Genomic DNA, 27,823 nt, shown 5'->3' with positions numbered 1-27,823 from the left:
GTGTTCCAATATCAGTGCATGTTTAAAGAATGTTTATCAAATTTGATTTACAAAACTAGTGAGAGTGCCTGTTTTTCATCCATTTCTTTTATATACAGCAATGGAATTGAAAAATTGCTTTAAAACTATTATGAATATAGACTAATGTTCCTACTGATATAGAAAGAATTACCAGAAGTACCGGTAAACAGTACTGAAATAATGAAAGAGTCTGTTTGCTACATCAAACTTATGGAGAGGCCTACATCCATACAGTTCTGCTGTCCAGCGTTCTACACTTTACCGAGAGGATCCGCACAATTACCGCCTGTTGCCCAGTAAACTGTGGCTGCTATTATAGATTGCTTTTGCACTATGAACACAAATTTTGAGATACATAAACCTGGAAAGACAGAGAAACGAAGGAAACTGGATGAAAGGATTTCATATGCAAGAGAGTGAAGCTTCCTCCGATACTGTAACCTCACTTCCTAGTTAACACTTGAGAATAACGGGAAGAATGTTACTTGCTCTGAAGGACTGAGTGAGCATGCCTAAAGAAGTTCACATAACTGTACACTGACGTATTCAAATACAGTGCTATTAATTTTGTTGTCAAATACTTTAAATAAATGAGTCATATGAATGTGAAATAAAAGAGCAGTAGCATGAGGAACAAGTGACATATCTTCAGACCGATAATCCTGTCAGCAATGGCGTGGTCCCGGAAGTTTGCATGAGAGTTTGAAACTCGGACCCCTGAAAAGAGACACCTCTAACAACAAGCAAAGGGTAGCAGTGTTAGGAACAAGCCGTACTCTTCGCAAATGCGTCAGTCTTCGAGAATAATTGTTAATATAATTTTAATTACTTTGGTTAAACCTATAATTAGGAGTACTAGCCGAGCGGTAAGGTTGTCAGGTTGCTTTACTCCCCAGGAAAATTATTTAATTAATTCCTGGTACTCATTTCTGTTAGAGGCTGAGTCGACCCCAGGGCCATAGTGCGGCTGGAAGGATTAGGTCAATTGAAAGATTCCAATGACCTCATCGGGACTTGAACCCACGACCTTCCGGCTTGCAGCATAGTGCCTCAACCAACTACGTTACCGCGTGCCCCGGACGGAGTTGATAATCTTTTATAATAATAATAATGATAACGTAAACAAATTCTTATTTAAAATCCGCTCCTTTTTTCGAATGTATTGAGGCCTACATAACGCTTTGTTTGAAGGTATGCTTATTTAAGAAATTACGGATTCGACGGCTGACGTTAGATTTGAAGCTTCTGCGGCGGCTGTAGTTGATAAAATCTTCTGGGGCTATTAATCATGTCAGTTGTTTCAAAATTACCGACGTTTCACGTACCATCATTAACCCCTTCATTTCTAACGAACTGACTAAATGATAGACCGTCAAAATCTTATTAATATTCAATTGTCTCCCATCGTTTTATAGTTTCTTAAAGATATTTGCCTGTTTGTTATTTCTGTATTCTCGTATAATCAAAACACTGTCTTTGCTTTTCATATATATATAAGCTCACAGCCATTAAGTAAAGCACTTTAGTGTACCACCTCATCTTGTCCTCTGAGACTGGTCGATTTGTATATTTAAAGTTTCCGTATCCAGGTCAGCTGTCGCTAGGTCGAAAGCACGTACACGACCCAGAAATGTAACTGCGGATTATTACAGCCCTTAGACCGTTCTAAATTATGTTCCAAAATCAAGCCAAACTGATGGGATAACTACAGCATGACGAAGTTTCGAACGCAAGTTTTAATATTAATTTCATAAAAAAAAAGACGTTCCGGCCAGAGCTCTTCCCGCCTACTCTCCTTCAAATGCGGCATTCCACGTGATCAGGCCACTAGGAAATATAAATCAGTAAATAAGCTTCTAATTTTGAATCACATCTGAGTGCAAAGTCTATTGTGACAGAATTCACTAAGCTAAATCCCCCCCATATAACATACAAACATTCACACCGACGCTATGTTCGTGACTTCTAATATGCACGATATTTAGGTATGTTGACGGTCTGTCCGTATACTCGTAAAATATCATATTCAAACAGTACACCAATCCCTGCCATCAAATGGAAAAGCCAAATATAAATTTCACGTGGTCAGTCGTTATGTTGTTTTTTTACATTCCACAAAAATTAACTTAGTGCAATCTGGCGACATAATTTTGAGATCCTATGCAGTAATGTTGCTTCCACATCAAAAGTTCCAATGGCAGCTGTGATATGACCGATGGCACGAACTGAACGTACGCCCCTTCAAAAGCGATATGGTCTCTAGTAGCACAAAGTTGGTATGACATTTCGTGGAATTCTGACAATTGATTCAAAAGATATTTTGGGACAGGCACACGAACACCATGATAGTCGAAGCTTTTTTCGTCACAAACAAATTAAAGTGGTCCAGAAAATGTAATGCAATAGTTTTATGCCGGCAAGGTTAAATAAGATTTTAATTAAACACTAATTAAACATAATTAACCCCAGTGTTAGAGAAGTAGTGTACCATACGATTAAAATTGGCTGCGTAGTAACCCTATTTATTAAATGTTCTGTAATTAGATTAACGCTAATTTTTAACAACAAATATTTATGAAAATTTAAAAATTGTAATACAGGATCCTCAGTATGATGTTCAACTTCTGTCTAGCTATGTGTTCACTGCAGCCCTTTTGAAGTCGTAACTGCTTTCCGGATTTGCTACGTCAATTTAATGTGACAAGCTTAACTATAACTGACAGAGATAGAAAGTGAACTTGTCCCTGTGCTTAATTAATTAAGTATCATGTCACGAAAACTATGGAGGAGTGAAAATATAGCTCCAACATTCTTGATGTTGGCATTAGATGGAGGTTAGTGACCAGTCTCACGCAACTGCCGATTTAACTCTAGAGATAGGGACCCGGGTGAACCCCATTGACGGTCTGGACGCTTCTGCCCGTACTCCGTCGCTATACCAACTAAGCTATCATGACTCTTAATTATAACTGAGTTATTTCTTAAATGAATTGAAATTAGATTTCAATTCCACGTAATTACTATATTAATACTCTGCAGGCCAATCATTTCACATAACGATATTTACCTCAATACTAGATATTCAGCAAAACAAGATGATGGTATAGTTAGCAGTATTAATTTTGTGTGAAATATAGTCTTAAGTAAATTGCACCATTTTGAAATAGTTTCATCTCTGTGAAATACCACAACTTCAATTATAAATTTAATTAATTAACCGATAGGCCTAAAAGGAAATAATTTATGTAAAACTCTGTTAATTAAATTTCAATCAAACATTACATACAAACTTAATTATTACATTTTTTACTTACACAGTAATAGTGTCAGGATATCAGACAGCCGCTGTGTTCTAGAGTATTTCATTTTGCTTCCGAATCTGAAAACTGGATACTTTAGAAGACTTGAATCACTATGCTCAATACAACCTTAGAGGCAGCATTCATGAAACTCACATGTCAACCGACAGCCACAACCACTCACGTTAAAACCACTGAACTATTTCAGAGGGGGATTGAATTCTACCACCCACTTTCCCACCCTCAAGTCACTTTACTAGATCGAGGACCAACAAGCTTAAAAAAAGATAGAGAGAGAAAGACCGCAAAGTTTAGAGTAGGGAGACAGCAGAGAAGCAGCGGAGAATGGTTTTTACGAACCCCCCATATCATCAAATATTGATTCTTTATCCGTAAAGTAAATACATTTTTACGGTTAACGCCGGCTAAGAATTTTTCTGGGAGTATGCAAACTTCCGGATATGAGCAGGGTTCAAGCAGGGACGGTAGGGACTACTGAAGGGCAGGAAAAACAAAAAAAGAGTTTTAAGCTCTAAAACTGAGACCAACATCTGCCGAATTAACCCTGTGACGTTAGCAGTTTCATCAACAGTATGGAAATATACCACAACAGAGTCGCTTAACCAACGTAGCATGTTGCCTGGCCATGAAGCAGAGAACCAGTAGATGAAATAATGTAACCTGGCAATTAACTCCTCCAAAGACACATTTTTGGTAATATGTGAAGCTCACAGGCGATGAATATGAAGATTTCTGTCTTCTGGAATGTTAAGTACTGAAGGCAGATAGACAGGTACCAAAGTTTCGTAGGAATGTGCTTCTTCTGTCTGAAGGGTAGAGGTCTTCTGCCCTCAAAGTGGAAGTAGCACTTTCTTCCGAATCCTTGATAACTGTACCTATGAAAGAAACTACACGGAGCCATATTCAAAAACAATAATTTGCTCATTTTTGGAATGGAGGTTAGCAACTATAACTATATAACCAGCTAGGTGGCTTATAATCTACTTCCATGGCAAAACGTTGTCCTAGAAATACTAATAATTATTAAGCAGGTAAAATAATTGCTGCTTTTCAGGATACCGAAATTCATTATTGTCTTTATAAATGCTCGTCATGTGGCCCTTCGAGATTATATTTTAATTAAAATTCTATCTACTTTTGGTTTCTCCGAGAGTTATTACTCCCTATGAGATCTCAGCCAAAATGTCAGCACAGCTCACGCACGCACACATACACACACACACGCACATACGCACATGTACACTACGTGTACACTGCTTAATCTTGTACAATTATTATGAAATGTTTGGAGTGCCTAACAATTTTAGGAAATGTAAGATATTTGCGGGGTTTCATTATTTATTTTATATTTTCATAGGTATTTCATGTAATTATTAGGTACAGTATATCGTACCGAGACGTACGTATTTAGATTAAATGCTGGTTTCTGTTATGTATAGTTTATTTAATGACGCGCTTATAGCGTGGTATGATTGGACAATAGTAACAATGAATCGGAAATGAACAGCAGGAAGCGGCCCTGATCATATTTTAAGGAATTATCACGGCATTTGCCTGAATAGATCGAGGAAATTCACGTTACCGCTTAAGAAAACTTGCCTTGTATAAGGATTAATTAGGCGAGTACTTAAAATAAAAAGCCCACGAAATTATTGTGGGGTGCGCGGTAGAGTAGTGGACTCAGGCACAATGCTGCAAGCCGGAAGGTCTCGGGTTCGAGCCCCGGTGTTGGATTTTTCACCTGACCTAATGCTTCCAGCCACACTATGACCCTGGGGTTGACTCAGCCTCTAACAGAAATGTGTACCAGGAATTCTCCTGTGAGGGTAAAGGGCGGCCGGCGCATAAAACTGACAATCTCACCGCCATCTGTGGGCCTATTGTCCAGATAATGTGGGACCCTCAATGTCCCATAACCCTATGAGCCTCCATGACCTGTTACAGGGTTAGCTTTTTACGAAATTATTGGAAGAGCATCCCAAGTGTTGGTGTAGTTGTACTTTCTAGTGTTCTAGTAGATCGAAAACAATGGTTTAGGTTAGATTAGTTTATGTTAAGTCAGACGATTAAGGTTTTCAGGCTTGCTTGACACACTGAGTTTGTATTTAACAGACTGGCGATGTCGAGTCTGGCATTGTATGTAAAGGCTAGAGAACACAAGAAAGAAACACTTCACATGTTGACGTTTTGGAAAGTCTACACGATGTCTACCTATGGTACACAGTTCCTAACTCCGTGTTTTACCTATAGCTCATACGTAAGCTGTCGTTTCTTCTTTTATCAGGAATGTAATAGAGACTTCATGCTCTAATTCAGTGTTTATAACTGTTACCATCTTGAAATCAAAGAGCTAAAATTAGCTTAATTTTATTTTTTTTAGTAATGATGATATCAGCTCAGTTTACAACCGTAATAGCAGTGCATGATTTATTAATTCCTTCATCATTTACCAATAATTAGCCGCTAAGCCTTTGCAGCTTCCAAAGTGATATCTAAAAACCAATATTCATGAAACCCGGTGGGTTGGGGGGCATGCGGTTACGTCCTGGTTTAGGCACTAACCAAGCAAACGCTTCAAATCACTGAAGATATCACTAAATCTCAAGCTATCCAGACAACTATCAGATACATCACGAAGCCAATAGTTCCTGGTGCTGTCACGTCACTGGCCTCGAGAGACTGAGTTTAATTACGGCCGATATCAGAAAAACAGGCAAAGACTGGAATGAAGTAGGCCTAACTTCCAGGTGTTCTCTTTTTATTGCTAGTGGGGTGGGACTAAGTCCCTTGCACTGCGGCCAGTGCAAGGGATCAGCCCCAGATGATAGGTGAGGGTGATTGTGGTGCAATTGGTGGAATGAAAATTGGCATGGGAAACTGAAGTACTCGGAGAAAACCTGCCCCAGGGCCACTTTGTCCACCACAAATCCTACTTGAACAGACCCGGGATCGAACCCGTAACGCCGCGATGGGAAGCCAGCGACTAACCGTTTGAGCTATAGCGAGGCCCTTCCAAGTGTAACTGTAATTAATAAGCACTGAATCTAGACTGTAGCCGGTCACGGTAGCCGGGCGGTCTAAGGCATGTACTGTCTTCGCTATCTTGGAAACCGAGATCGTGGGTTCGAATCCCACTCATATTTAGTTTATGTGTGTGAGTTTTTCTGTGTTTGTGTACAGGTAGAGGCCTTGCGACGAGCTGATCACCCGCCCAAGGAGTTCTACCGAATGCGTTAAGATCTAGAAAAACCGAACTGAACGGAGAGTTTCATGGACGTAGGCCTAGGCCCACTGGGGCTGTAGTGCCAAGGAAAAAAAAAAATCTAGAGTGTTCATTCTTGTGTGCGTGCGCGCGCGTGTGTGTGTAGTAATGCTACAACGACAAAGCGTAATGATCGTCCCTAACTCTCTGGATGTTACAAATGAGACATGCGCTATTGCTTGGAAATAGTTCGTTACATCCTTCCTACATTCTGCATACGGTATTACCAGTAAAATGAAATGTTTCTTGCCATTTCTTAGCCCTTTAAGCTAATTATTGGCAGCATCGTTAAAAGGGAATGCTCATGATTTTCCAAGGAAATAACAAAAAAAAAAAATAAATAACGGTCCTGAAACTAAACATGTAAGCATCGAAAGAGTTAATCTCTGCTGATACATCTTAATTTTTCTTATTGCTCGTGGGGTGGGACTAAGTCCCTTGTACTGCGGCCACTTCTGACCTATTGTACCAGCCCCAGATGATAAGTGAGGGTGACTGTGGAGCAATTGGTGGAATGCAGATTGGCAGGGGAAACTGAAGTACTCGGAGAAAACCTGCCCCAATGCCACTTTGTCCACCACAAATCCCACTTGACCAGACCCTGGATCGAACCCGAGCCACCGCGGTTGGAAGCCAGCGACTAACCGCTTGAGCTATGGCGCGGCCCCTACAGCTTAATTTAGTTCAATTTTTCTTCTTCAGTAAAATTAATTTTCTCAAAGCCTTTTCACGAGTATGATATAAGTCAGAATTATTTTTATTTTTCTAAACACTTTGACTGGAAAGTGGGAGACAAAATTAACTACGGCTATCAACGGAGAGAGATATGGGAGTACAGGAATAAGACTTTTATGAAATTCCATTATCGATTATCTCATTCCACCTTTTAAAAAATCACAGAATTACCGTTTTTTTTTCAAGAAATAACCCTTCTTTTTATTTGGCTTTAGTGAAACTCTGCCGCATTCCTTGTGTTCATTTTTGCCCTAATAACCAAGTCAAGCCTGGGCGCTCAGTAGCTGAGGACACGGTTTCACAATATTAAATGGTTCCTTCATAACCGAACGTTAGTCACTGTTAATTGTAAATCATATAAAGCTTATAAATATTTTTACATAAAAGTATAAATGAGTTCCTTCTTCTAGGATGTAACTCCATGTAGCCCATCGAACATCAAACGATGTTTCGGAGGAATTTATCGCTTCTGTAACGTTGATTGACCTTCAAAAGACTAAACGGCGTTATGCCCCAGAAGACAGAACTCTTCGTGACCACTACTGTGAGAGGCTCAAATCCTATAAAAGTAGATTTACAAAGGGCAGTTGTATCGTCAAGCTATGCTGGTGGTAGTATAAGTTTCTGATAGGGCCATCCATGCCAGGCAGGTCAAAAGGTAAGGCCCAGATGAAGTGTAGTCCTGGTCCTCCAAGTTGAGGTTTGGGAGTGGGACTTCAGCCCGACCACAGAAAACTTTACTGTTACGAAACCTTGGAGTAGGCCAAGACCCACACAGGGTTGTAGCGCCAGTAAAAAGAAAGGAAACGAAGAAGAGCAATTTGTATTATCATAGGTACAACTGTGAATTTAGGGAAAAAAACAAACAAAAAAATCTCCGTGGCTTTCGTCTGCAAGCAAAACTATAGCGACCGAGCGACCGTCGCTTGTCGGCAAAGTTAGTGCCAACTTTAGCTGACAGAGGGTGTCGCGTGGTCAGCGTAACTAATTCCAACGGCCATTAATTTCGGTTTTCTAGACCGGAGCCGCTACTTTTCCATTCAACTAGATCCTCAGTTATCCTCACGAGGCTAAGTGGATCACGTTCCAGACTCACTACTTCTCAGAAAACCTGGTAGCGCCGATAATCGAACCCGGGACCTCTGGATCTGTAGCCAGGAACTCTGACCACTAGACCTGTAATTTAGGGACTGTTATTTTAAATACTAGACTTCTTTTAATTCGCTTAGTGGGAGGTGGAGTCCAACTGGGTCCAATCGGCACGGCGGCCACTGATTGGCCTATTGTAGTCTGTCCCGGGTGATTATGATGGAGAATTTGGTGGAATGAAGATTGGCAGGCGAAACCGAAGTACTCGGAGAAAACCCGCCCCAGCGCCACTTTGTCCTCCAGAAATCCCACTTGATCAGACACGGGATCGAACCTGGGCCACCGCAGTGGGAAGCCAGCGACTAACCGCTTGAGCTATGGCGCGGCCGTAAACACTAGACTTCGTTAAGTTTCATGTAATTTGCTCTTCACTCTATATTTCTGCACCATAATTTTCTCTTACGTGTAACTGTCGAAGTTAGTGGTCGTGTTAACGCCTACGGCGGTTCCGAACTCTTTTACAGAAATATCTCTTGTCATTATTTCTTACATAAGGTGCTGGAAAATCAATAACTTTATTGTTGCATCATAGACGTCCTTATTCTTTCTGACTGGCATCTGTGCTATACAATATCGCAATAAGTAAGTAAATAAATAAACTGTCAAAACACTACATATCAGAGTCGTTTAGAAACGTCGTTTGCTAAGAATTTCAAGTAATGTACCGAAATCTCAGAAGTCAATTGTTACGTTATAAGAATCATGACAGCTTATGAATGTGTCTTGAAATAACACGCTAGAAGACTAGCCACTTACTGCGCAGGACAGGAACCATGCAACAGCTTCTCAGCGACGGACGGACATTTCTATAGGCGATTTCGCTACCTAGCGCTGCGGTGGAAGTAGCGCCTACTGCAGCTAGGCAACAAAGATACGTGACAGGCGCGTGCGAATTAAACAGTTCATAATTCCTCGAGTGGTCAACGGGATGCCTCTGAAATATGTTGCGACAGTGTGTCAGGTTAGACCTGCAGTTGGAGCTCAAACAAGGTAAACTAATCTGTAAGCAATTTCAATTGTGAGCTGTATTTAAGGTAGTTTTGCTAAAATAAGTATGTTGTAATCGACCCCAGCGGTCAAGTTCATGGGAATCTGCATATTTAAACGTTCAGCCAATGTGCCAATACCACATTTTGATTTTTGTGTGTGAAGAATGAAGTTACGTTAGTGGAATTCCTAAATTCAAATTTCACTGCTATACGTTCTCTCTACACTCACTGCGGAAGCTCAATGCGGCATTCATTAGGCTGAAAGAGAAGTACCAATATTATATTCTATACTTACGATTTTACTGCACTCTGACAATACTTATGTTGAAGAAAGCAGTCTTCTGGGATGTGGCGCCGTGTAGATGTGGTGTTAACCGACGGTCCGGCGGAATGTATCGCCTCCATCTTCAGGGTAGAAGGAAAAATAAGAAAATCCGAAATCGAAGAAACAGTGAGAAGAGGTGCAAGCAGACTAATGTCGGAAATAAACTCAGCTGAATTTGCGGATTTTCTTATTTTTCCTTCTACCCTGAAGATGGAGGCGATACGTTCCTCCGAAACGTCGGTTAACACCACATTTACACGGCGCCACACCCAAGAAGACTGCTTTCTTCATAGTCACCGCCGAGAAATCCTCAAATCTTAACACTACTTAGTTGTTCATACGAACTGGAGATGCAAGAAGAGTAGCACATTAAGGTTTGAATGTGGTAGTGCCATGAAACAAACACAATACTCTACATAAAAAGGTAAACTTTTTCCTATACTTAACTAATTAAGCACTGCGCCATGAAGGTATGTGGGTGAATGGATGTATACCTGTATGTCCAGGTTTTCTTGACCTCGGCACTAGTTGGAGATGAGTTGTCAGTTTCACGTCTCTACCGCTTTACCCTCTGGGAAAGAGCCCCAGATACCAATTGGATAGGAGATTGGGTGAACCCCAGGGCCTGTGAGGATGAAGTGGAGAGGCCCTACCGGGACTTGAACTCCGAACCCTCGGTCGTTCAGCCAGTAGCCAGTCGCTATACCGACAGCGCTATCTTAACAAATCGAAACAAAGTCATAAGTCATATTGACAATTGTTACATGACAAACCGTAATAGAAGATATGTTCAAGTGAAACTTTAATGTCTGTTAGCAAAATAAAATTATGCCGCAGTAACGGGTGATGCGGTCCCTGTGCTTCAGTACCTAGATATGAGGTATTTTACTTCGAATTGAAAGCTTCTAAACTATAAATGGCACTTTTCAAAGTTGCGGCGCTTACGGCACAGTTTGCAAAGTCTGTGCATCTTATGCTTTAACTCATTTATCTTATCTTCATTGTCGTGAATGATAAGAATGTACTGGTAGACATTTGATTAATTGGGGTAAGTGTCTCTACTACAACCGGCAACATACATAACATGCATCCTGCGCGTTAGCTTCATTGAAGAACGAAGTTACATGCAGCAAAACGGAAAGAAAGAGCCATTTTCCTTTCCAGCAAAATGGAACTTAATACTTTGCTTTTAGAGACTCTACATAAATTTAGTTAATATTTAAATTCGCATATTCTCAACACTGACTTGCTAAGTATAGCATTTAGATGAAACAAGAGCGTTAGCAACACACTTCAGAAAAGGATTTACATTTTTCTCAAAGTAGGAAAATTAACAGTGGTGTTCGAACTAGTGAGCTCCCAGAGAGATACACTTATCTTTATCATGCTGCAAAGTCTCATATCAATCACAGATAGCTTTCAGAATGTAATCAAAAAATTAAAAATCGATCAATTAAATTATTCTGTTCAGTAATCTGCACTGAGCCCACAACTTGAGGACGTGTATATAGGCCCAGGGAACAGAGTGTCTGAACCATGAACCATCTCTACTTCTTTTTATCCTTGAAAATTAAGGGGGGCACGCGGTAGCACAGTTGGTTTAGGCACTATGCTACAAGCCGGAAGGTTGCGGGTTCGAATCATGATGTGGATTTCTTCAATTGACCTAATTCTTCCAGCCACACTATGGCCCTAGAGTCGACACATGCCGCTATGGACTGCTCTAAATTACTCTTAAGTAGGAATGTGTTCAGCAATAGGAACGATTATATGATGGAATGGGATGGATTGGATTGATCTGGCTCAGGATATGGACCAGTGGGGGGCTCTTGTGAACACGGTAATTAACTTTCCGGTTTCATAAAACTCTGGGAATGTCGTGAGTAGATACACAATTGGCGGCTTCTCAAAAAGGGCTCAGCTCCATTAGTAAGTGAGTGAGTGAGAAAATAGGAACGGTGAAGGCGGTGGTGATGTTGATGATGATGTTGATGATGATAATGATGATGATGATAATAAAGACGACAACATAAGAACTACGGAAAATTTCTGTTTGGCTGACGTTCAAGACTTTCTCTCCCTCTCTTTCTTTTGGACACTAAACTTTATTGTCTTCTCTTTGAAAATATTTATTTCTCAGGACCGGAATTCGAAACATTTACATAGCATAAAAATTATGCAGCAGTGTAACCTAATAGTCCACACGTTATGAAGTCAAGTACCACGTCACGCGGGGGCATGACTCGCACACTAATATTCAAGTACGTTACGTAGCCTACGCCATATTTAAAGGGCATTACATAATTTCTTGCATAATTTTTACTGAATGTCGTAATTAGATTTATATTACAAAGTAAATAACGCTACTGTAAGGTGATGCCCGATAGATATGATTGGATTTTAGTTAATCAAAGTACTAATTATGGCTCTCTGGAAAAGTGACGAAAGATCTTTATTTTGTTCATTGTTCAGTGAATTGCGGTCATATCCATTAGTCTCTATGAAGATATCAGCAGCCGTATGACTTATTTAAGACTCTAATGGACATTTATTTTCAAAATATCTGGGTAAGATGAATTTGCTAATTTTAATTCATATTTTAATGTGACATCGCATTTCGTAGTATCATATTTAAAAATGAATAAAAACCATCATCACCTTATCCAACCATCCTAATATAAAAATGAACCCATTAGTTAAGGGTGAGTTAATCTTGCACCAGACATCCAAGTAGAGGCGATGTTTATATACTTACATGTGTGAAAAAATGAGCTAGATTTATAACAATTTCAGTCATGAAGAGTAAGTATGAATTCACTGCATGAAATCATAGAAGAGTTAGTGAGAACGGTACTTATAACCCGCTAAACCTTTTCTTCTATATTAAAGAAATATTCTACAGCAAAATGTCTGTTAATGTGGATAGACATGAATGACATTAGATTCCTACCGACGTGTTGTGCGCCTATGCAACTCTTACACCGACAGCCTATGATGACCGCTGTTCGGAGTGGCCGTCAAAAACATTACGTAATTCCGCGTGGGTTCATAAGTAATACTCAAAAGCAGTATATTCTAATGGTAGGTTATTTAGCGCGTGTCTGACGGTTCTTAAATACTACTGTGAAACTTCGTCTCTTATCCTAAGGGAGGAGCAATGATTGGTGCGGCCGTGCCATAGTTCTGGCGGTTAGTTGCAGGGTTCCCACCACGGCGGTCCGGGTTCGATCCCAGCTGAGGTTATGCAACATCTGTGGTGTAAAGTGATAATGTAGCAGCTATTCCCCGAGTGCTTCGGTTTTCCCTGCTAATTCTCATTCCATCAACTGCTCCACTTTCATTAATGATTGTATCATCGACTCACTACAATCCCGATACTGACAACGTCGTTCAAGAAGAAAAAGCGTTGAAGGTGTGCGAGAATATGGCTCTGGCAGAAATATTTGGATCTCTGACAGAGAAAGCCACAGGAGAGTAGAGAAAATTGAATAATGAGGAACTTCAGCATTTGTGTCCTTTGTTAAATTTTATTATTGATCAAATTATGGAAGATGAAATAGATGGTAAATTAATATTGTCACTATTTAGGGGTGACTGTAAACGGGGTGTGGCTTGTTGAATGGATTTATTGACCACTTATACACATCACTCAGAACTACAAGTATTTACAGCGCTATCGGTGATCTGCACACTTTTCAAATCACTACACGCTAAATATTCTCCAGTCTGCAATATATCAAACAGCCGTTCCCTAGTAACGGCTTCTAAGAGTGAAAATTCTTCAGCTTCCGGCACCAGGGTTCTATTTTCACAGCCTTCGGTGCAGAACTCAACACTCAACTGACAACTAACTCCCAGGCTACCGGCTATTTCATACCAGTCTCCTGGTCTTCTCTTCACAGGCCGACTTTCAAAGCATTCTCTGCCAGCTGAAAACTAACTTGGTCACCCCAGTTGTCTTCAAGATAACTTCTCGGCATAGACCATATAGAAAACACTTCGGTTTCCAATGTTGTAGTCCAACTGTTGCAGCTGAGCAGCAACCAGTTGCATAGCAACGGCTCTTCTCTCGTTGTTTGTTTCGAGGTCTTTTCCTGTAAACGGGGCTATAAGCCACAATATACTATATGTAGAAATGAAAAATGCAAGCTGAAATTTAATTTGGAAGCCTGAGGTTAAGAACCCAGTTCAGAGACTTAGGCGCTGATGATCTACTACAGTTAAATGGAATATATATATATATATATATGGGGGTTTGAACTGAATTTAACTTGCTCAAGTTAGACTTTTTGTAATAGAGCAATAAATCTCCTGGTTCCATAAAATCAGCGAAATTATTGTCCATTTAAATGACTATCATCCTTAAGAAGGATGTCTGTTCCGTGGGGTCAGTTAACATATTTAGTGACGTTGTATTAACTTTATTTGGAATGAATATGTCGAGTTGACTATTAGCCTACTCGTATGTGCAGCAAATTTTAAAAGGATGAAAAAGAAAACGCGGTCATGACCAATGTTAGGAAGAGTCGAAACATGTAATAATGAATACGAATTACGCAGGTTAATCTTCATAATTATGCAGTGCACATAGGTATTAATTGATCTACTGTAAGTTATTACGTTATTGTATATGTACATCTTTTGTTGAAAGCTCAGAAAAAATATATAGGTAAAAGTCAAACGTGTGCCTATGCTTAAGTAGTTAAGCACTATGTCATGAAGACATAAGAGGGAGTAGAGGTATAGCTCCACCATTCTTGACCTCGACATTAGATGGACATGAGTCGTAAGCTTCAGGCCACTGCCGCTTTACCCCCAGAAAAACAGCCCGCGGTACCATTTGGATAGGAGAATTAGTGGGCCCCAGAGCCGGTGTGAACATTATGGAGAAGATAAAAATCTTGCTCTTGCAGGAAAACGAACCTAGGTCGTCCAGCCCACAGCGACACCGACTGAGCTATTCTGACTTTTCAGAAAAATTACATACATAAATCTGTATTTGTTATTTTAACGAAAGTAGGCTCATCTTAGTAACAGGGGAGCTGAGAAACTTAGGTAAGTATTTCGTGTCAATCTGGTTGGGTTCAAGTCGGTCTCAAAAGTCAATACCGCAGCGCTTCTAATTTAAAATATAAGTCACAAGAAATAATAGAGTTAAAAAAATAATAAGGAAACATAACATGATGTCTGTAAATTTTAACCACTTTACGTTCCAACTGGGTTGTGTATGTGTAGCTTTCTATATCAGTTTTATTTCAGAACTTCACCTGAAATACCAACTTCACAGGAAAATAAATACCCCAAGGAATAAGGTCAGCTCAAAGACCATAGTAATGATTGCTTCATGTATCACGCAGATTCTGAACACGCATGAAGTTTCCCCTTTCTTTACTACTACAATAAAAACATGTGCTTTCTTTTATGCCTTTCTCCCTTTGTTGGACGGCACGATTGTGTCAAAATCACATTTGAGAGCCATTCCATTTTTTTTTAAAGATAACGTAAAAACTTCCGTAAAATATAAGAGGCCTTTTAAATGGGCAAGCGGCTACATTAAAGTTGAATGTGTAAAGAATATTCTCAGCTCTTCCATTAATACGATAGGCCTATACGTTCTGTACTTGTGTACTGTATTGCACTGCTGTTGTCGTCTCCAGTTCGTTCGGACATTCCCTGCTGAATTTAGAAAACTTAGGAGAATTTTGTGAGGACCGACATTTGAGATTGTTAAATTTATGCTTCGGTTCCCTTGCATGTACGCGCACTGGATTTCATTGATCTGCATAATGCTTATTATCTTATTAGCATAATTGTCCTTCATAAGATCTGAGTGCATTTTAATTTAATTTATCTTAGTATGAAAATATGCCCTGATAAAGAAGATGTTAAGTGTTGCAATGCAAAAATTATAAAGACCAATTATGGCTTACTATTTTCAATAAATATATTCTTAAATTTTACGAATGTCGAACTAAACTTAGGATACTATTCAGAGTAATTTCTAACTACGTCAATCATCATGATGAACATCGACATCATAATGGTCAGTAACAGCAACATGGGCTGTTGTCGTCACCATAATCACCATAACTTTCAGAATAAGAGGAATCATATGGCAGTGACTTCCACATTCCTGTCCCTCATACTCGTCTGTTCTTTTATGTCCTTCGTTGCTATGATCCTTCGTCGTGGTTTCGTTCTTCATAAGGAATTTAAAATATGAAGGGTTCGGCTAGAACTCATAAAGCTTAAATTCCTACTGCAGTAAATTATACCCATGATTCCCGTGGAACTCGGCACCAAGAATGGCTGTGCTGGCGAAACCAGCAGTAATTTACTCGACCGAACTCACTTCTTGGCCAACAAACTTTCCCGCTAGCAAAATAGACTGGATTGTATATAGTGACCCAGTCTCCAACAGAAATAAGTACGAGGAATATTCCTGGGAGTAAAGGGCGGCCGGAGCATATGGCTGACAACCTTACCGCCATCTGTGAGCCAGTTGACTAGAGAAAATGTGGGATCCTCGAAGTCTCACAACCTTATGGGTCCTCACGGCCTGTTAGAAGGATAGTTTAGATTTGCACCCCAACAGTAAAATTCGATTTCGTCCCCGACCTCGTCCGCAGATGTTCAGAAAGTTTATGGGATACTTTGCGACACTAAGATCATCAAGACATAGGCTTAATATAGCGTCAAATGGTATATATATATTTAAATGATTTGGAAGTATGTGATCGTAGCCCAATTGAAGTGCTGTCCGGAACTGGCCTGGAGGGTCTGAGGAAAACAGGAAAATCTTCAGCCAGAACAGGCTGTATCTCAACCAAGATTCGAATCTAGAACCTCCCGAACGCATGTCAAAAGAGTTACCGCTATGCCATCCTACCAGGTGGTGACTTAGTATTTCTTGCAACTGTAAATATTTATTATTATTATTGCCAATGTTGTATTTTTAGAAGAGCATTTTTATCATGTATAAGCTCAAAGTTCCGCATGGACGCCATGTTTATAATTATTACTTGAAAACAATACTTCAAACAGAATATGTATGCTTAAGTTCAGTCTTCCTATACAGCTTCACATGCCTAGCGAAAATAGTTCATTAGTCAGTCACGTTATATTACCAGTCATAATTCCTGGCCCCCTTATTAAGTGAGAGTGATGTAAATTCCACCTCACAAGCTCGTGGATCCGCCATGTTGTAATTATAGATGGCAGGAATTTAAAATATGTGAAATAGGGATACTCCCTAATGACATTTCGCTCATACTGCGTTTCGTGAAATTCGGTCAACGTCTTCAAATCTGAACTGGGAGACACGCATGCGCATACACAGACAGCGAGGTGATCTCGAAAGTTCACTTTTCTTTTTCATTAAAGAAAGAGAACAGACCAAAAGTTTAGGTGTCCGATCGTTTTTGCTAACCTAATTTGCAATATGCTACTAATATTTTTTTATTCGTACTAAATTAATATAAGTAGCTACTTTATAGCAATTTTTAAAGAGCAGGAAATGAATAAAGAATAATCAGACATGGAAGCCAGTCGATGTACGTTTCCTTGCTTGGGGAAAACGTTGTTCTTAAAATTGGGGGACACGAAGAAAGTAGTTACTCTAAGTGTCTGACGATTGTAGTTAATAATCTAATGTTCTCGATACTATTGTATCGTTCGATAGCACTTCTACATACTTCCACATCTTCTATACTTATCCTACAGAAAGCCTTTGAGCCACATTTACCTAAACCGTTTTAACGTAATGAAGAGGGCGGCAGGAAGGATAGAATGAAGGGGAGGGAACGACGATGGAATAGACAAATAAGAAGTTGAAGGAATACGGAAGAAACTCGAGGAGGACATAAAATTACGAAAGGGCTAATGGGGAGAAAAGAAAATGGGCCAGATGAAGGTACGAAGGAAATGTTCTCCTAGAAGCTCAACAGGCGGAAGCGCTGTGACGTCATGGCCAGATTACGGGATATAAACTTGTCTTACATGAAGACAATTTGAGCCGAAATCTTCTGCAGAAATTCTACTCGACTTATATATCAGAGAGAGCAAAGAGGGATTTCAGTACAGTTAAAAACAAAAGGTCACTTCAATAGTTCTAAATCAGTGGTTCTCAAATTTTTTCGGGCCACCGCCCCCTCGATTAAAAAAAAAAGCATCCCCAGTACCCCCGCCTTAGCCTATAAAAATCATTCTTCAAAACAGAGGTTCGCATAACCCGCTAAGGAAGATAATAACAATAATATAAGGTGCCACATTTGGGAACTACTTCATTCTTAGTAAATTCTTAATGCGATGGATGGGCTTGATGAAGTGATGCCAGTTTCCCAGCGTCTGGTCTAAATCACTTCAATCATAAATACGAGAACAATGCGCTAGGAGGTGGCCCACCTCCAGGGGCTTCTGACGCCCCCTTGTCTCTTAGCGTTCCAGTAGATAATCCCACCGACCCCCCACGGGGCGGTAGAGCCCACTTTGAGAACCACTGTTGTAAATGGTGAGTTGCCAGTGTTACATAGCACATATTTCATAAAAATATTCAGATCAGATGAGTGACTCTTTATTCTCCTAAATTTTAAACCCCTACTTTTGATAATAACTGTCATTACAGAAAAATCTGTGATGTAGTCGCTAACCACAGGTCTACCTCAAATCATATTACATGTACATTGAGGGTAGAAATCTTTACAAAAAAAAACTCTTGCCGTAAATGTACTCTTATATACACGAGATGGATTAGCAATTTTAGGCAAAAGGGGCAACTCTAACATTCATCGCAGTCATGTGAAGACACACTTGGTAGATTAACAATTTCCTCTGTGGCTATAATAATGAATCGAATTATTAAATACTGTTGTTTCGTGTATTTTCAGGTTATTTTGTTGACTCAAAATTTTGAAGAATCCACACAAGATTCCAGTTTCAACTTATAATGTGAGGATACAGCCAAGGAGCGAGGGGAACAAGAAGGAGTGGCCTACGTGCTATCAGGTGGCACATGCCTTTCGCGAATAAAGAAGAAAGCCTTTTCTGTTGTGTACTCAACTTTTTCCAAAAGAGGATTGAAAAGATAAAAAAAGAAAGAAATGAAAATAAGTAAAAAGCAACCAATCCATCATGTGGACACTGGACATCTCATAGTGTAAGACGAGGTTTCCGATTGGCTACAGGGATCCACCCACCATTATATCACGTGACGGAGAGAGAGAGAGAGATAGTTCCCCTTGCTGTATCACAATCACAGGATCGTTCTTTTCTCTCTCACACGTACTAGAACTTGCTGTCAATGGTGTAACACAGCCCGACCAGTCAGACAGAGAAAACAGCTGCCCGCTGCGTGATGTTACTACGGCGCTCTGGACTGCAATATCATTGTAAAGTGACGTAAGTGATTACTTTGAAATAATCGGTATGGACTATGTGATTTTGAGTGTGCATGCACAGCACTGAAGTGAACTCTCTTGACAATTTCATAGGCACTTATAGTGCAGTGACTGCAAAGTAAGACACCGCATTAATAGGCTACATTCAAGGTTAAGCATTTACAGTTGCAAAAGCATGAAAGAAACTGCATTGTTAGAAGACAGACGCTAATATTTCCGTAAAGCATTAGCTTCACCAAGACTTGGGTTACCGTTTTGTGTGCATTGTTAATAAGTGCGGACAACTAAAATATATTTAGAAAAATAAGCATGGAAGGAACATTTATACTAATAACAGAAGCAATGAATGAATTATTTTCTTGCAACATCCATATAAAACGTAGTCCTGTTTCTCAAAGAATTGTTAATGGTCACGATAACTGGAACTACTAGGCCCCTTACACATCCACACACACGAGGCCGAGCATTCAAAACAAATATTGATTCTTTTAATTAAGCCAACGGCGCGTGCTAAGAGACAGACAAGTGTTAGCATGCAATGGGACTTCGAATACAACGCAAAGCGTGGGAATGAATTATTCATAATCAACAGTATATGCGCTTCATTGTAGCACAGCAAATATTTATCAAACAACGTCACCAAAGGCCATACCACAAATTAAGAGACATTTCCTTTAATACAGGCAAACTGTTTCAGGTGGAGCAAACACAGCAACAACAGTATTATGTGATAAATGTTGCGATGAATTGTAGAATAATGAAGTGAAAGCCCTCTGCAAATAATAATAAAAACATTTCCAAAATTCAGCACATTTTTAATACGCGAAACCTACAGGAACTAGCACACGGCTGTTATCGGGGTTTGCAATTTAACTCAACGAACAGAATGCGGAATTTAATATCCAATATAATAAGTCCGGCGTACAGTATATTTCTGCGCACGAATAAACTGATTTAATTATTTTATCGCAAAAATGATGATGATGAACATTGGTATGTACGGAATGTGTAACACAACTGACACCTTCAGTAGCTACCACCAAGTTGGGTCCAACAATAATCACCATAATCACCACAACAATCACCACCTGCATCATCACGGAACTTCAGTTATTCATCATTACAGCTCTTCCTCTGAGATTGCTCCATCCTATTCTTCAGCGACAGCCACTACACCTCCAGAGCATCACTTCCACCACCACCCAGCGTCTTACTACACCACCCAGGTATCGGTCGACACTTACGACCCATCACCTAACGCAAATAACCAGGGTCTGCACAGCAACGAAGCCTGCAACAATGAACAAAGTTCACCTCCCCCAACAGCAACGCAAACAAATGAAAACATCGGTCCGACACCTACGTCTTATTACAATACCAATTCTGGTTCGTTGCATCAGCATCAGCAGCACGCACAGGACACGTCACAGGGGCCACCACAGCAGCAAGACGCCAATGTGATAATCACTTCTGACAATGGACTTAGTTATACGAATCTGGACTATGGGGCATCAAATACCCAAGCAAATTATCACCATCCACATCACCACAACACAATGACACCATCTCTCTCCACGGATCACCATCCAGTTCTCTATCCTTCAACAACCATCAACTACGTCAACAAAAATCATCACCATCACGAAGAAATGGTTCATCAAGAGAGTCATCAGCACGAAGAAATGCTATCACACCACGTCAGTCATCACCAACAGCACCAACAGGAGGGGTATAATGTCAGTGGAAGTCATTATATGCATCACTCTGCTACATCTCCAGGCACACCAGAAGCTGCTCAGTACTCTCCAGTTCTGAGTCAGCACCATCAGAGTCCACCTCCAATATCTGCAGAGTATCATGCAATTCATCATCGCCATTACAAGGAGGAACCTTGTCATCAGTTGCTATCAGAGATGCATCAACACCAAATGCATTCTGCAAGCACGGCAGTTGGTGCGGGGAACGGTACTGTGATGATGGCAACACCTGGGAGTGCAGGGAATTTCCATCATCATTCATTGCATCATCATCACATGCATCACCAGACTCCCGGACATCACCATCATCACCATCACCACCACCTGGCGCAACAGCAGCAGCAACAGCAGACAACAACGGCGGTGCCCACATACAAGTGGATGCAGGTCAAGAGAAACGTCCCGAAACCTGCAGGTAGGTGCTTATTTTGGAAGCGGTTGTAGTTACTCCAGTTGTTTGTTAAGTCGCAATCTGGACCTATTCACAATCTTGAATGAAAATAAAACTACCGCCCGTATTTACCTATTAAAGGTACATCTGTCGTATGCTTCAGTGACGTAGAATTGTTTCTTGCTTACTGATGAAAATGAGTGAAGTGGCTGGAACTTCTTATGAGTCCTACTCGATTAGGAAGAATGTGGTTAAAAGCCGAATTCCACATGCATGTTGGTTTTCTCTTGCAAAGTCTCGTTAATCTTTCAATAATTTGCGCACATATAATCATTCCAAATTATTGTGGAAGTACTTATTATGTCCAGATTTCATTGCTCATAGAACTATTATTTTAAGAGACACGTAACGGGAAGAATGCGGGGAATCTGAACTTGCGATCAATTGGCCTACTTTACTTTCAGGGGGACTCGGCTTCGGAACAAGAACACACCGTCATTTTGTAGTACAGATCGTGAGTGAGGACATAATAAAAATAAATACACATATAAAAAGTGTAATACACTCAACATTGGCGTGTGTGGTGCATTTTGTAGTTCCACAGTATTGGGATTATAGACATCAATTCCGGTTATCTTTAACCGTTAACTTGCATTGGTACTCTTAATTGGAATTCTGTTCTAAATGTTCAGAAAGCGAATATATCAGGGCATAAAGAGAATGGTGACACTTGATATTCGAATCAATGTTACTTTTTCATAATCTTATGCCCACCACGCACAGTAAGTTTTGCAATGCATTTGTTTCTCGCGCATAACTCTTAGATGTTTTTATGAAGTATCATCATTTGAAGTTCCTTTGCTAAGATACAATGACGCCTCAACCAGAATTCACAGGCACACACACACACACGCGCGCAAAAACATACATAATTACTAAGTAGAGTTCCAAATTATTTTGGGAACATCAACCGTGATATTTTCATGGGTTAGTTAGAGTACCTAGGAAAGATTCGTTGTCTTCTAAAGCTGGCTGCAAATTTTGTAGAGGCTCTTAAATATTCACTTTAGACCCATAGAAAATACTTAATACGACGTAACTCCCGAGATATAGTTAACACACTCTGTGACAGCACGTCTAACTTATAATCCAAGTGCTTAGCAACTTTAATACCTAAATCCGGTTTTGGCTATGGTCCCGAACCAGTTCCAACCATCCTCACAACCTCTATCCCTAGCATCCATTTCAGTCTCCTTGTTCTTCCAAACGACGACATTGCAAAGGAATTTCATAGCTCTGCATCATACTTGCACTCCCACAATAAAATAATAACTTAATTTCACTGTCTTAAAAGCGCTCACCTAAATTAGGAAGTTTGCCCTTTTTGCCCTCCGTTACCCACTCATTTATGCTGCTTACGCCCTAATAATTAGTAATTTATTGGTTATTCTTCTGTCAAAGTAAGGGAACATTTTTCTTAAAATGGAAAGTAATAAAGTGGCCGAAGTATTTCTCTCAATATATTCTTCTCTGGAATAACCCGATCAGTAGTCACTGGCTACGGACTGAACGACCGTGATTCGATTCTAGCAGGGACAGAAAATTTATTTTCTTCACCATGAGGTTCATACGGCCTCTGGGTACACCCAGCCACTTATCTAATGGGTACAAAAAGGCCGCGGGTAGGCATGAGGCTGAACATGCATCTCCAGTTATTGCAACTGTTATAACACGCGAAACTGTATCTCGACTGTTCCATATAGACGTATATTCATGATGTGGTTCTTAGAGACAGAAACAAATTTTTTTAATCTTAGAAGTTCATTTTTTTGTTTTCCTATATTACTGGCAATTGCTTTGTTGCAGAATTCTCTTTCGTGTCATGCTAATAGATTTGGTTTAGTCTGTACTTAGGTCGACATCAGTTGATCTCTCAGTTTCCGCTTTAATTTCGAATTGTTTATATTCTTATATAACAAACTGCGATCAGCGCCATAAGCAAGTAAGCTTACTTGATTCAAACTAAACTCTATCAATCCTCTCTGTTTCCTCTAGACTTTCCTGGTAGTAATTTATAGAGGAAATTTGAAAATCCAGCGGGCATAATGGACCCCCTTCTCCGAGAATTACGAAAACTGAAGTTATTATAGTATACCCCTATTGCTGCGTTGTGTGCAAAAAGATACTTTCCACCGTAAATGAATGAGAGTATTAATATATGTAAATAAATTTGGATTGGAGTTACTCTGATATTTTCTCTCATATTTGAATGTATCCTGAGATTATTGCATACTTCACAGTGACCGAAATTTATCGTTAATTCCACATAAATTTATGAATAAAACGTTTGTCTGCCCCTCAGGGTGTTACAGAAGCCTAGGTTTCAAGAACAGTTTGTAACAAAATTAGTAATCACTGTAATGTGACCAAGAGTTGTGAAACACGTTACAATACAGGTAGAAAGCTTTCAGCAATTTAAGAGTAAAATATAGCCTACAGCAATGGACAAAAATGTAATATTAGTTCAAATTTCAGTATTCGGAAATTTAAAAAGATATACCATTTTAAAACAAACGATGAAAATAATAATAGGCTAACTTAGATAAAACCTCCTCAAAGAATTAATTAGAATCAGACATATCTGAAGTATCGAACCTTTTATTTGATAAAGATACTGGTTAAAACCTTCGCCATGGCGACAATCTGGTCACACGAAGTATCAACAGTGATACATAGGCACAGAAAATTCAATATTTCTTGCCGTGCAACAGACGCATCTAAGGCGAACCCTTCTCGTTACCTTAATGCTCCACACGAGATGGTAATAAGCTAAGCATCCTGACCACTTACATAGGAAAGCAGCATCTCAACAGTGCGAAACCGTTTGTGTTCAACCTAAACTCCTACTCGATATCACTTGTAATACGTCACATTTATTTCGAAACTAAGAGGCTGAGACGGATAACACGTTCAACGCAAAGCACCAGAAACTGGGCTGGTGCATTTTCGTGCATTTTGGTGCACTGAACCCAGTTCAATGGAACACTTTTTCAAAAGCGACAATTGCTCAGTTGGTCAAGAAAACTGCCATCCTTAAGGAACCCAAAGGTTCAGTCACCCCTGGACCTCCCTGGATCCGCCTGGACTCCGTCTTCAGATAGATGAATTCAACCTTTATGGTATGCATTCTGTTGTGTGTCGTACGAAAGATGCATAATGAGGCAGCCTACAAAAGCATAATTCTGAAAGAGACAAAACAGACGCTACTGTGTCAACATTTGTTTTTATTAGCCATTGAAGAATTGTAAGCAGTATACTTGTTCGCATGAAAATGACCCACGAAAATGTTCTAAACTTGTAGCGTTGCTAATAAAAACAAACTTTGACACAGTAGCGTCTGTTTTGTCTCTTTCAGAATCAATGTTATCGCATTATATAACTTTCAGATGAATTCAGTTCATATCCTCTTTCATTATTTCTTTAAGAGCTGTTTTAATAATAGACTCCAAAGTACACCTAATTAACTAACTCCATGGAGCTGATCTCTTCTTGAGAAGCCGCCAGTTGCGCAGCTACTGCAGAATTTCCCAATATTTTATGACATCCGAAGGTTCATCTCCCTGCTCACAAGAGCCATCCACTGGTCCCTATCATGATCTAGATCAAGCCAGTCCATATGCTATCTCTCCCAGATTCATATTAATATAAACTTCCCACCTACTTCTAGATCTTCCTAGTGTTTTCTTTCCCACCAAAATCCTATCCAGAGTACACCTAGGTCTCTGAAATTTTCGAATCTCCTGACGTTTTCAAGCTATAAATTTTATACGAAATTATCATCTTCCTTCTGCGTATTTTATGTTCACCAATGTAACCCTCCTTCACTTCAACACGGATTGTCTCGCTATGTATGTAATTTCTCCATTCGCATGTCCCTCTGCAAACAGCTACCTAGACAGACGTAGTAAGCTATTGAAAATAACAATACGAATTTTCTCATATGTCCACACGAATCATAACTATAGACTGCCATACATATTGTAATATTCCAACAGCACTACGCCCTTACATGCATCTCGGGAGAGGGAAATGTAGAATTCAGTGTAAGATAAAGTTGCATAATCGTCTTTAAATATATATTTTAATCTTCTTTCTACATTTTTTCTTTAATTTTGGACGAATGCTGGAATTTGTGTCACTGCATGTGCATGCTGCCTATGCTGCCCGCGTCTCAATTTGAGCAACGGATTCCTGTACTTACATGCTCCACTTCTAGTGGTGAAGGTGCTCCAGTCAGAACCGTGTATACCCCAACATACGTGCGCCCGTAGCTACAGCCCTAGGCCTAATTCCATGATGTACATATCACGCGATGATGGGGGGGGGTCTGCGGTGTGTGAAGTTAAATCAATTCTACGACCAGGCATCGAATTTTATTTTGCCTTACACCAAGCAGTACTTACAAAGAGAGAAAAACTTCCAGGAGGAAGATATTAGAGCAGGCAGTAGCATGTAATGAAGATATTTAAAATGAAATATAAATCCAAATTTCGCCGCACTGAATGTTTATATAATTTAGTTCACACAGTGAATAGTCCGAAACGTTAGCGTATAATAGGACATATGCATTTGCAATATGAAGTGGAAATCTTAAATTGTGCTTAGTTTTTAAGTGGATAGAATTAAAGTTTCAACCCGAAAATAGACTGGACAAGATTCAGTTTGAGTAAAATATGCACTGATAATTCATCACAACACATTTTATTCTTAATAAAATGATTTATACTGCATTTAAAATTATAATGCTAACTATTGTACATAATTTTCTAAGGTAAAAAAGTGAAATTTACCTTAGGTTCAATCGATCAAGCACCATGCCATGAAGATACATTCAGGAATGGAGGTACAAGTCCACAATTATTAATCTTTACGCTACATTGGGGTGAATTGTCAGCTTCATGTCCCGGCCGCTTTACCCCAGGGAAAGGGACCCCGGTAACCATTCGAGTGGAGGCTGGGTAGACGGTCGGGACGTTGTGGAGAGCAGAAAAATTTCTTGCCTTTGCCGAGAACCAAACCCCGGCTGTCTATCCCATAACCCGTCGCTAAACATTACAAGCTCTCTTATATAGAGGACTTCTCACAAACTGCAGCGCAGGTTTTCTGGTAAAATCTTACACTGATATATTAGTAAAACAAAGTTAATAATTATAATTATTTGTACAAGGAAGCTGATTTTTGATCCATGTTCAACTGTATAAATTGTATACTAGTATTTTAGAATTGCGATCAATTATTTCTCAACATTTTATTGATCGGCTAAACTTCTGCAAGAAAAGCGAAGGTTATGTATCACCACATTTATATTTGGATGCGTCACTAACATAAAAATAGGCAAAATTCATGAACCTGAGTACAGTCATGTCATTGGAGACGGTTCCATGTTCACAGTATTCAAATTGACGGAGTCAATGCATATAGCAGACATTGCAACCCCCGTCTACATGTTTCGTCTCGGAAAGAATCAAGATTGAAATTGGCGTTGTCAGTCTGAGGGATCAATTGTGGTTCTCATCGGTTAGAAATAACTGCTACGTTACTCCTAGAAGTAGGCCCAGTAGGCCCAGTAGGCCCAGTTCGTATCGAATTTCATTATTTTCTTATAGGCTATATACATACAGCTCTTTGTATACAAATTGGCAGGTCTCCAGAATATACTACGAGTCTCGTTGAAATCTATATCTTCTCTTTGACTCAATTTTCGATATGGTACATAAAGAAATACAGTGAAACCCTTCTTGGTACGTTCTCAATGCAGAGTTGCAAAATGGCGCTTGTTAGTTGCACAGTGTCTATCCGTCCATCTATCCGCACATAACGCTTAAAGATGGGACTGACTTTTTTCGTGAGAGTTTTTTTTATTGCTAGTGGGGTGGGACTAAGTCCCTTGCACTGCGGCCACTTCTGGCCTATTGTACTAGCCCCAGATGGTAGGTGAGGGTGATTGTGGAGCAATTGGTGGAAATGAAGATTGGCAGGGGAAACCGAAGTACTCTGAGAGAAACTGCTCCAGCGCCACTTTATCCACCACAAATCCCACTTAACCAGACCCGGGATCGAACCCTGGCCGCCGCGGTGGGAAACCAGCGACTAACCGCCTGAGCTATGGCGCGACCTTCGTGAGAGTTTATACTTGACAGTTTTATTAATATCTGTCAGCGTGTTCTAATTCTGGTTATAATCGGACACTGTAGGAACACTTATATGCATGTATGTGTTCATCTCGAGAGAGCTATGTAAGTATTTATAGCAGCAAACAATGTTTAATAAAATTTTATAAAAAATGAAGCATATGTTTCTTAGAATTACTGAGTTTCTGGACATTATCTATCTTCTGTTTTATTTATTTTAAGCAATAGGATATGAACGTATTACGAAGACAATACAAAAGACTACTTTTCCCTGAATTCACATCTTAA

General features: G+C 39.8%; 1 protein-coding gene across 2 annotated transcripts in view; it reads left to right on the top strand.

The window, feature by feature from the left end:
- Positions 1-9,376: 9,376 nt before the first annotated feature.
- Positions 9,377-27,823, top strand: part of LOC111861873 (homeotic protein labial-like) — a 95,703-nt gene continuing 77,256 nt past the window's right edge. The window contains exons 1-2 of one of the 2 annotated variants that reach the window (XM_023846814.2): positions 9,377-9,477; positions 18,687-21,368. In XM_023846814.2, the coding sequence (XP_023702582.1) occupies positions 20,171-21,368 (1,198 nt within the window). In that variant the 5' untranslated portion in view covers positions 9,377-9,477; positions 18,687-20,170. Of the gene's footprint in view, positions 9,490-18,686; positions 21,369-27,823 lie in introns of both variants that reach the window. The other variant, XM_033750520.1, reaches the window with a different exon arrangement.

This window comes from Cryptotermes secundus, unplaced genomic scaffold (genome assembly GCF_002891405.2).
Source record: "Cryptotermes secundus unplaced genomic scaffold, Csec_1.0 scaffold180, whole genome shotgun sequence".
Taxonomy (NCBI): domain Eukaryota; kingdom Metazoa; phylum Arthropoda; class Insecta; order Blattodea; family Kalotermitidae; genus Cryptotermes; species Cryptotermes secundus.
Note: the sequence above shows the minus strand (reverse complement) of the source record. Positions and strands in the feature narration are given on the sequence as shown.